Source organism: Poecilia formosa, unplaced genomic scaffold (genome assembly GCF_000485575.1).
Source record: "Poecilia formosa unplaced genomic scaffold, Poecilia_formosa-5.1.2 Scaffold320, whole genome shotgun sequence".
NCBI classification, from domain to species: domain Eukaryota; kingdom Metazoa; phylum Chordata; class Actinopteri; order Cyprinodontiformes; family Poeciliidae; genus Poecilia; species Poecilia formosa.
In genome coordinates, this window is record NW_006800259.1 from 84,223 (window position 1) to 95,152 (window position 10,930).

At 39.6% G+C, this 10,930-nt stretch overlaps 1 protein-coding gene across 1 annotated transcript; it reads right to left on the reverse strand.

The window, feature by feature from the left end:
- Positions 1–4,551: 4,551 nt before the first annotated feature.
- Positions 4,552–10,305, reverse strand: LOC103152644 (GTPase IMAP family member 4-like). The gene is made up of 4 exons (XM_016661255.1): positions 10,242–10,305; positions 9,223–9,279; positions 8,405–8,494; positions 4,552–6,220 (listed from the first exon to the last, which is right to left on the reverse strand). Exons 1-4 carry the CDS (start codon positions 10,303–10,305, stop codon positions 4,869–4,871), a joined length of 1,563 nt encoding a protein of 520 aa, XP_016516741.1. The 3' UTR covers positions 4,552–4,868.
- Positions 10,306–10,930: the final 625 nt, after the last annotated feature.

Consider the following 10,930-nt stretch of genomic DNA (forward strand, 5'->3'; position numbering starts at 1 on the left):
GCCGTAACTTCTGGATCTGAAGGTAGTTAGAGCTAGACGAGTTTTCTCCGCCACCAGTTTAAACAGAGAATCTCCTGTACACCTATTTTAGGGTAAGACCCAGGTTTCAGGGATTTTCCGGACCTGTTAGACAGAGAGCTGGTCAGTAGTCAGTCGGTGGTGAGATTAAGGCGCGGCTGGCTATTGCAGAATAACGAACAAAGTGCAATGATGTCATCAGGGGCATGAGCAGGGAACACAGACACTGCAGCTTGGAGCACATGTTGCGTTACATCTAGACAGCTTGGCTGCTTCATCAAGGGAACCAAGGTCCCAGGCAGAGGAATGACAGCCTCTGTTACAGCTGGTGGCTTCCTTGAAAGGGCATCTGCATTCACATTTGACCGGCCTGATCTGTAACTGTAACTTCTATCTGTAGATAGAAAAGTTAAAATCTGCCAACTGTGCTGCCCAACGCTGTTCGGTTGCCCCCAGTTTAGCTGTGGTTGAGGGGATTGTTATCAGTCCATACAATACATTGCTGACCCAACAAATAGTCTTGAAATTTCTCCATCATGGCCCACCTTAATGCTAGGAACTCTAACTTCATTGAACTGTAGTTGGACATGTTCCTTTCAGCAGGTCTGAGCCTCGGCTAGTGAAGGCAACTGGACGGACCTTCCCTGCCTGCTCCTGAGAGAGCACTGCTCCTAGGCCGCTGTAACTGGCATCTATTTCAAGGATAAATGGCAAAGAGAAATTTGCATATGCCAAAACAGGCGCACCAACCAACCTGGTTTTCAACTGGTTGAAGCCTTTTTCACAATCTCGAGACCGGTGGTCACCCAAATGTTGTTGTCGCTGACGACCTTGTGTCTTCTGCATCTCGGCAACCAGTCGATGGAGTGGTGCTGCCAATTTGGCAAATCCTTCAACGAATCCTCTATAATAGCTGGCGAACCCCAGGTTCGCCAGGTTCGCCAGCTATTAACTGTGTCCCACCACAGTTTCTCAGCTGTGAAACTGTGGTGGGACAGGCCAGTCCTTTACAGCAGAGACTTTATCTGGATCTGTGGACACCCCATGGCTGGAAATAACATGGCAAAGGTATTTCACCACCTTTTTGAAGAAAGCACATTTATCGAGCTTCACTTTTAATCCCTCCTGTTTCAAATGGTCCAGCACAGTTTCCAATCGATGCAGATGTTCATCGACTGAAGAAGAGAAAACCACAATTTCATCCAAATATAACAACAGGGACTGACAATGCTGAGATTGAAACATTCGCTCCATTAATCGTTGAAATGTACTAGGAGCATTGCTCAGGCCAAATGGCATTCTGTTAAATTGAAACAAACCAAAGGGTCTACATCAGTTTCAAAATAGCCAACATAAGGTAAGCTAAGCCCATTGGCTGCATAAAGCTCAAGCCAAGAGCAGGCCTGCAAAAGGCCCTGACAATGTTCGTTAAAGAAACTCTCTGTGACTGTTACCATGGAACCAGTATCCAAAAGACACTGAAGTGGAACATCCCCCATTTTCACCAGTACAGTGGGACACTGGCCAACCAATGGTGAGAATTTGTTTTCAAGACCACTTGAGCCATGACCGCTCTCTTCTGAATTGTGGCTCAGCTCAAAAGGAACTAGTTTCCCGCCTGCTGATAAGCAGTTGCAGCCTCTCCTTGTAGTGGAGTTGGATGGGGCAGAGTTCATCCTCGGTTGGTTACAGTTTCTGGCTATATGACCAGGTTTCTGGCAGCGCCTGTAAGTAATAGGGGTGGTTCGGTTCAGATATGGCCAATGTGGGGACCTTGAGGTGGATTGTAATGGTAATACATTTTGAGAGAGCAGGTTAGTCTGTTCCTGTTGCTTTAACAGCATTTCCTTTATTTCTGACAAATCAGAAGCCCTTCAAAGAACCTCTAAATCTGGTCTACTGCTTTGTAAGGCACAATATGATGGTACAGAGTAGCTTCTTTTTCTCACTTCAGCTGGTTGTCCTTCCTGTTCCCACCTAATTGCTTCCTTCTTAATGTTCAAAAATGTAAACTCTGGGTTTTTTCTAATGAGCTTTTTCAGTTCCCTACGTAAGGTAGGATCAAGAACATGTTCAGCAAACTGGTCTCTCAAAAGCACGGCATCATTAGCAACAGCATTTGGTGCATTGGCAGTAATCTTTTCCATTAAACAAAACAGTGCATGAGAAAACTCCTTTAATGATTCACCCTCTTCCTGTCTTCTAGAAAAAAATCTTCCTGCAAAGTTACATAAGACTTAGCACAACCATACAATTCTTGCAAAATGGCAAAAATGCGTTCAGGGTCCTCTCTGTCAGCCCGGGGTCTATATCGTATTTCCTCTTTGGCTTCACCTTCCAGGTGATCAAAAACAAAATAGGCTTGGTCTAGAGGAGATAGATGTCTGGCCCACTGGATCCATAACCTCGATCCCAACATTACCTCTGAAAACAGGACATTTACGTTCCCTTGGGATGTAAAAGAGCCGCTCCATTACAGGCACTTCCACTGCAGAGACAGGTTGGGGACAGTTCCCTCTCACACCACTAGAGGTAGATGGTAAAGAGTCTTGATCAGTCATAACCTTTTCTTTGAGTTCTTGGTTCTTTGCCTGAAGATGGTGCATCATGTCCTTCAGCTCCTGAAGCTGCTCCTCCATGGTTCCACAGCATAGAGTTCCTCTCTCGTTCCACCACGGATCGATCGGACTTGGTGGTCCCCGCCGAACCTGCTACTGTTTCAGTAAAGAAAATAAAAAAAGAAAACTACTCCTACTTAGCCCTATCCTACGCAGTGAAACAAACCCCTGCAAGCATGTGCCACTTCTTACAAAATCCTGCCAGCAACACCAGATTGTGGTACAGCTTTTGTTATGTGTGGAGAATCTTTTCATTCTCTAAAGTGAAACCAGTCAACGGCTCTCTGTACGTCTCTCTAGAAGTATTTTACCTCTCTACAAGAGTCATCAGCCTGGGATCTGATCTCCTCAGCGATCTACCTGCTTTTAAATGTAAATACTGATTTCCTGTCTCCCTAGCAAACCAGCTGCGGTCTGTCACAGCGTCTTCCATGTATGATACATAGATATAAGTTATGCCACATCTCCACCTGCTGGAGAGCAAAAGAAACAACAAGTGTCTCCTGTAAAAAGACGCCAGGGCCTCATGTATGAAGCAGTGAATGCACAAAAAATGTACAGTACCATATTTTACACACAGGTCGGCATGTGATGCAGCCTCGTTGTTTATAGGAATAGTTGTTTGGTTGCAACAAAGACTGTTTAATGCAACATTCACTTCCAGTAGCTGAAGTGAACACAGGATCAGCTGTTCCCCCTTCTGCCTTCAGTGACTCTCATCATTTTACAAATTGATGAGGATCTTTAGTACAGTGACATTTAATACAAGCTTTTTATGTAGCTGTAATTAAACCTTTCCTTATAAAATCTTTCCTCAATAAAGATAATTTAATAAATTAGAGACCTAAAGATAATCTTCCTTTCCCATAAAAACCTTGAGAAAGGTAGTTACTTCTAAATAGTAACATGTTTGAAGAGTTTCTGTCAGGTTTCAGAGATCATCATAGCTCTGAAACAGACCTGCTGAAAGCTGCTAATGATATTTTTCTTGGCCTCAGATGAAGGTCTGGTGTCGGTTCTGGTTTTTCCAGATCTCAGTGCTGCTTCTGGTCCAAAAGGTGGGGCAAATATTAAGACATAGGTACCATTATTTTAGTCCAGGCCTGTTTTATTAGTGTGGTTTTTATGATGATCCTGTTGAAACACAATTCAAAATCAATGTCTGATTTTCATCGGTTCATTTTCAGTAAATTTTGTAGTTATAACTTTTGTCAGTTTTAAGTTATTCCAGAGACCATTGTGGGCTTTTCAACCATAAATGGACTGAAATACCAAACTGTAAGCAATCAGAAGAAGATGTGTTGCTGAAAGGTTTAAGGATATTATGGGGGAAATAACAAATCAGTTAAACTTTAAACAAGTGGATCAGACCTGGTAGGATATTCTTTGGTTCTGTGTCGGCTGGTTGATCTGTTGTGTTTCTCTTGTCGTCTTTAACTGTGGACCATTCACTGACTCAGTAACCACTGCAGTGTGTTGGCCCACTAGGAGGGCCAACATCATGGATGATGGGTTACAAAGAGATTTTCTACCTATTTGGGAAACATTAAACACCAAGCCAATGTTTTATTTCAGTCTGTCCAGTCAGTTTGTCATACAGGGTGTCAGAAGAAGAGAATAAAAAATCCTGTCATGTTTGTGCTTAGAGCAGCTTTTAGCCAAACATCCTGCAGTGACAGACACAGCTTAAAGACTTTAACAGAATACAATGATTAATTAGAGAAATATGGACATATATAAAATGTTTTCATAATGTTTTAAACATTTAATGATAAGAGCTTTATAATGACATACAGTACAAGATGCATGGATGGTCCAAACTGTTTTATCTACAAGAAGTTCAAAGTCAGATTCACAGAATTATTTACATTTTGAACATTTTGAAATCAGTCACATAGTTATGAAACATACACACAGTTATCAGCCATTTATGATTTTAGCAAAGGCTGAGTAGCACAAGATTTTAATGCCTCTGGTTGTATTCACCAGTCAGCAGGATGAAATGCATCAGTGCTGCTGTAAGACCCAGCTCTGCCTCTGAGCCACACAGGACCTAATCTATTTTCTATAAAGACTTGTGTCTGACATGTTTGCTGAAAATAATTAATATTCCTTCAAAATACTGAAAAACAAATATGAAGATAAACTTTGAGTTCTTATAAGACTTTATGTCTCTATTTTTATCATGTAAATGTAACTTGAGTTCTCCTGTGTTTAAATAGGGATGAATTATTACTGGAGTTTGCATGTTTTTTCCAGGTGTTTAAGGACTGGTACATAAGAGTTGTAGATCTTTGCCATTCCTCCCAGCTTTGCTTGCTTTCTAACTTCTTCCATGAATATTTTTCTCATGTTTTCCATTTCTCTCTGGTGTTTCTCCTCCAGTTGTCTGATCTGCTTTTCATACAGTTCTCTTTGAATGTTTTCTTCAGTTCTTTTAGAGTTTTCATATTGTTCCCTTTTCTTTTCATATTCTTCTTTGAGGTTATTAATTCTCATCTCCTCTCTCAGCTGTCTCTGTTTTTCTTCCTCATGTCTTTTCTCCCACCACTCTTGTCTTTCTTTCTCCATCAGCCTTTGCTTCCCTTTCAGATCTCGTCTCTTTATCTCCAGGGATTGGTCAGTACCTCTACTATATAATCCTGATTGAATTCTTTTCTCCAAAGCTACCAGCTCATTCATCAACTTCATCTGTTCCATTTCTTCTGTTATTTCCCTCTTCCTCTCTTCTTCCTCTCTATATTCCTGCTCTTTCTTTCGCTGCTCATTTTCTCTCCTGATATTTTCCTTCAGTTCTTTGAGTGATTTTCGTTGCAGTTCATTTTCTGCTTTCTGTGTTTCAAGTATTCTGTTCATGATCTCTTTTTCTGCTGCATGTTTTCTTTCAAGTTCTTCCATCTTTCTCTTCATTTCTTCTTCTCTGTCTAGAATTTCCTGCATTTTCTTCTGTATAGCAGCTTCAGCCGCCTGCAGCATCTCGTTGGTGAAGCATTGTCCTCCATTTTCCTTCACCATGTCATCGATCTTTCTGATCAGCTCTCTGACCTGAGCACGGTTTTCTTCAGCATGATTATTAAACACATGGTATCTTCCTCCACAGTCAGCGATCAGCTTCTTGAAAGAATCGTCACTTTCCTTCTGAATATAATCTTCAACAGTGATGCCATCTCTTTCTAACAAATCTCCTCCGGTTAAAAGAACGATGGTGAACTTCTCTGAATCCTTCCCAAAGGTTTTCCTGATCATTTCTATCGTTTCCTTCTCCTCTGGTGTGAATCTGCCGATCTGAACAACCAGCAGGAAGACATGCGGACCTGGAGCCACCAGAGTGACACAACCCACCAGCTCATCCTGAATCTGTTTGAGACTCAAACTGTTGTCAAACAGTCCAGGTGTGTCGACCACAGAAACTGACCGTCCATCTATTTCAGTCTTTTCCTTTATGCATTGCTTTGTGACGGATCTTTGACTTGATTTTGATTCAAACTCTTTTCTTCCCAGGATGGTGTTTCCTGCTGAACTCTTTCCACTGCCGGTCTTCCCAATCAGAACTATTCTGATGTTGTTTGGATCCTCTTCGTCAACTGTGGGATGAAATACATGAAATTAGAAAATGTCAGAAACACACAAAGGCAACAATAAACTGACACCTGACTGATCTGAAACAAGGACAGAAGTGTAGTCTCAAAATCCAGTTAAAGTGTCCTGTAACTTTGAGATGTCTCTCTGTTTCAGCACATCTGGCTATTGATGTACCTCATCAATAGCCAGATATCAATTAGTGAGGGGTGAGCTGCAACCTTTTCCAAAATAGAAAAGACCATCTGATCAAGAAAAGATGAAAGACCTGTATGACAAGAACGCTGAACACCATGTCTTTCTTTCAGGTGACCAAGTACTGTTCTTAGTTCAGCATTTGAAATAGATGTATGTCGCAAAACTGCAATGGAAACACTTTTTTGAGATCACACGAGTTACATGGTCAATAAGCAGATGTTGGCACTGGTTAGTAAATAAGACAACAGGAAGTAATAGGAGCTCAGGGTCTTGCTGCTCTAACACCTTAATAAGACACAAATGTCTCCTCTGATTGGCTGACAGAGGATAAGCGCTGGCTCCACAGCTGAATTATGCAAATATCTCATGTAACTGTTTACATCCATCACTGCCATGATTATTAATGACTTATCACAGCTTATTCAGGTGTGATTTTAATTTCATTTCTTATTTAATGGAAGCACCACAATTGCAAAATTGTGGGGGAGGAGGGTTTACATTAGCAGAACAGCGACAAAAATGTTGGCACATACACTGAAAAAAAGAAATTAGTTGAACCAACTTAATTGAATTGCTTGAAACAAGTAACAATAAACCTGCATTAAGACTGCACTCTAAATAGTGTATTGAGTGTTTATTTAACAAACTCAAGTTAGGTTCATCCAACTCATTTTATTATTATTTTTAAATTGAATTCATTAAGTATAAGAATAAGACAGATTTAAGTCAGTCTTATTCAAAAAATTTACTTTACTTCAAATAAAGATAAACTTAATAAATTGAGTTGGGTAAACTTAATTTAATTACTTATTACCAATTGAAGCAAATCAATTAAATTGGTTCAACTACCATATTTTCCAGTCCATAGAGCGCATCTCACTATAAGTTGCAGTGTTTTTACTGGAAACATACATAAGCTGCACTGGGCTATAAGCCGCTGGGTCCATGTATTTTCAGGCAGTTATTTTTTTCGTTTGAAGTGAAAAATAAAAAGACAAAAATAGACTCGTTTTTTTGTTTATTAAACCAACATAACCAGACCCTGCTGGTTATTTATGAAAAACCGCTCTTGGTTTTTCATAAATAATTAAGGTCGTAGCCCTCCGTCTCCAACGCCGAATCATGGATTCCTTCACGCCAATCTTACGTGCAGCGGCTCTATTTCCCTCCTGTACTGGTAGATCGATAACCTTCAACTTAAAAGCTGCATCATATTAACTTCTTCGTGTTGTTTCCATGATGAGGGTGTATGAATTTAAAAACATTTCTCCATCGTGCCTGCTGCTAGCATCTGCTTGTTCTAAATGAAAACAGCACGTTCTTCTTTGATTTCCAATTTTGACTTGAAATGAGCCCTGTGACAGACTGGCGACCTGTCCAGGGTGACCCTGCCTCCCGCCTGGAACGTTAGCTGGAGAGGCAGCAGCAACCCTCCTGACCCCACTAAGGGACAAGGGTGTAAAGAAAATGGATGGATGGATGGATGGATGGATGGATGGATGGATGGATGGATGGATGGATGGATGGATGGATGGATGGATGGATGGATGGATGGATGGACTTCCAATGATTCACTTTCTGCTAAAGAGCCCCCTGGTGGTTGAAGAAAAATCCACAGAAAAGCTTCACCGGGTTATAAGCCGCATGGTTCAAAGCTTAGGAAAAAAGTAGCGCCTTATAATCCAAAAAATACGGTAGTTTCTTTTTTAAGTGTATGTGTGAAACTGTTTTCAGGGATAAGAGACTAACATTAGTCAGGTAAAGAGTTTACATGTTTACACCATTCTTTAATTACTTAGGTACTCAGGTAATTTTGATCAATGTGAAAATTTGATTAGAAAAACATCGCAGCAAACCAAAAAGAGAAAGTTATAGTTCTTTGTTTCTGTTCATCTTCATACTAAGAACTAAGAGATCAGTCAGAAGTCAGATTTACAGTATATAGTTTATAATATGCTTCATCAGCATATTCATAGATGTAGGAATCTTACCTCTCCACGTTGACAGGATGTCCTGGCCAGTACTGAGTCCTCTCTCTTCAGGCTCCCTGACAGATTCCTGGCCTGGTGGCAGCTGGGAGACTGAGAAACAGAAGAGCTGTTTTATTTTAACATTGTGCTTTTGTATTTCCCTAAATGGTGATAAATTGTGCAGATGCTCATAGAAATGTTCAAACATGGCACATTTTATAACTGAATTATATATTTTTTATCAATAAATGCTGCTCCCTTTCATTTTGGTTCTGGCCCTGTTGGGTCCAGCTGAGTTTATAAAATCAAACAAAAGAAATCTCACCAATTTCCTGCAGGTGCATAGATATTATTTTAGTCATAAAAACACTCATCAAATGTCCAAGATGACAAAAATCTAAAACAATGTATTTAAATGATCAACTAGCAAAGTAAGTACTATAAAATACACACTAAATTTTTTTTAATCTAATTCCAGAATCATTCAGGAATTAGATAAGTGATTCTGATTTAAAATGATGTGATGCTTTCACTGTTGAAAGCCTGAAGTAGGTTTTGATTTCTGGTTAAAGGAGTTCTGTACCGTCCACAGATGGGACAGAAGAGACTGGATTTAGCCAAAAACAAGCTGATTTTTATCAATGATTTGGTTTTAATTCATCAATTTACTTAAGCACAATGTTTTTTTCTATAGAGTTTTCCAATCCTTTCAGGCCTTCAGCCTGAGAGAAAAAGAGTTTTTTAAATTAATTACCAATGCTTACACCCTGCATTTTGAGAATATTGAGCATAATATGGATGAACTTAAGATAAGCAAAAATATACAATATTCAACTCACAGTCCGGCGGAATAAATTCCAGGCTGTTCCTGCGATTCTCAGTTCTGACATCATCTTCTACAAAAAAATAAAAATAAAAAATACAGCAATGTTTTGTAAGTCTTAACCACTGCGGGCCGCGAGAATGAGACCTCTGGTTTAGAGCTTTAAACCAAACACCTCAGAAAGGAGAGTCATGGCTCTACACTCTGGACATGCCTCTGGGATCTCCTGTATATTCTATTAATACTTTAGAAGGTTCAGCTCTTGCTTTTATAGATATATTAAACATAAGAAGCAAAGTCCCAGCCACCAAATCTGTTCTTTATGACATTTTTTCCAATCAGCTGATTTTTTTCCAGTTCTTTATGCAACTAAATAACCAATAAGAGTAAAACTACAAGCAAAAACAATCAATTGCAGTAATAGGCAGAAAATCCTTCTGCATAAAAGTCAGAAATTGTTGTAAATGCATGGTCTGTCATTGGTATTAAATTATTTTTAGCGTTTTTGCCAATACATACCAAGGCTTAGAGAAAATTTCAAAGGTGAAGGAACTTCTGTGAGGCCACAGCTAACATGGTTTCCATGGTTGTTTGTCAAAATTAGACTCAGGTTGTTCATCAGTCCTTTGGGGTCTTGTTGCAGTTTGATCCACCTGTTTCCATTCTTTCTGATCAGATCCTCCATAGGCCTCAGGCGAAACACATGACTTGAATCTGGTATTTTCTCTTCCCATCCAGGTGTTGAGATCAGAACCAGTGAATGTTTCAAAGAGTCTTCACTGAAGAGATCCAGAATCCTACAAAGCCTCTGGTTCTGTTGGTCATTGATGTTCCACTGGACAACCAGCAGAAACACATGAGGTCCAGGAGCAGAGAGACTCACACAATGCTCTACAAATTCTTGAAGTTTGGATTCAGAGATGCTCGGGTGTAGCAGGTCCGGTGTGTTTATCAGAACTGTTCTTGTTGTTTGAATCCATCCATGGACTTTGATGGATCTGTTTGGTTCCTCCTGTGTGTTGAACACATTCTGACCCAGCAGGAGGTTGGCCACTGAACTCTTATCATACCAGCTGTTACCGAGCAGAACAAGCCGCATCTCATGCACTGAAATAATAAAGGAAAATGTTTTACTCAGAGAATACACAACCTTTTAGTTTATACTCAGTCATGATTAATATGGAAATAAATTGTTTATGATTGAAAATACTTATGTTAATGACTTTTTCAGTATTTAGTAATAAAATTATTATATTTTCATAACATTTAATCTTTATTCTTTGTGTAATCAGCATTATTTTTATTTACTTGATTTAAATCTTCACCATTCTTCATGATTTCTAAATTTGTATGTAGCTTATTCTGAGGTTTTTCTATTTCAAAATAAAACAAAACAAAAAAACAACAAATAATCTGGTGTTAATTTAAATTAGAAAAATGACAATTTGATCATTTTTGTCCCATTTTAATGGTTAAAGCAAAAACAAGTTTCTGCACAGTGGCGCGGATGGTAGACCTGTTGCCTTGCAGCACCTGCCCTTTTTGCTCCTTGCCCCCAAGTGCCCTTTTGGTCAGTTTTTTTTTCTATTATTATTTCCTAAGCCCTCTTCTGACACATAAAAACATAGTTTTTTTTTTTTTTTTTGTACAACATAATAAGCCTTCCGGTCACCTTGTTACCTTTGACCTTTTGCCCGTGACGCATGACGCAGTTGCCTCTCGCG

Coding starts and splice junctions, on each gene's coding strand:
- LOC103152644 (XM_016661255.1), bottom strand. CDS start 10,305: ATGCGGCTTGTTCTGCTCGGTAACAGCTGGTATGATAAGAGTTCAGTG. Junction 8,495..9,222: donor GGAATTTATTCCGCCGGACT/GTGAGTTGAATA, acceptor TCTGTTTCTCAG/TCTCCCAGCTGCCACCAGGC. Junction 6,221..8,404: donor CATCCTGTCAACGTGGAGAG/GTAAGATTCCTA, acceptor TTCATCCCACAG/TTGACGAAGAGGATCCAAAC.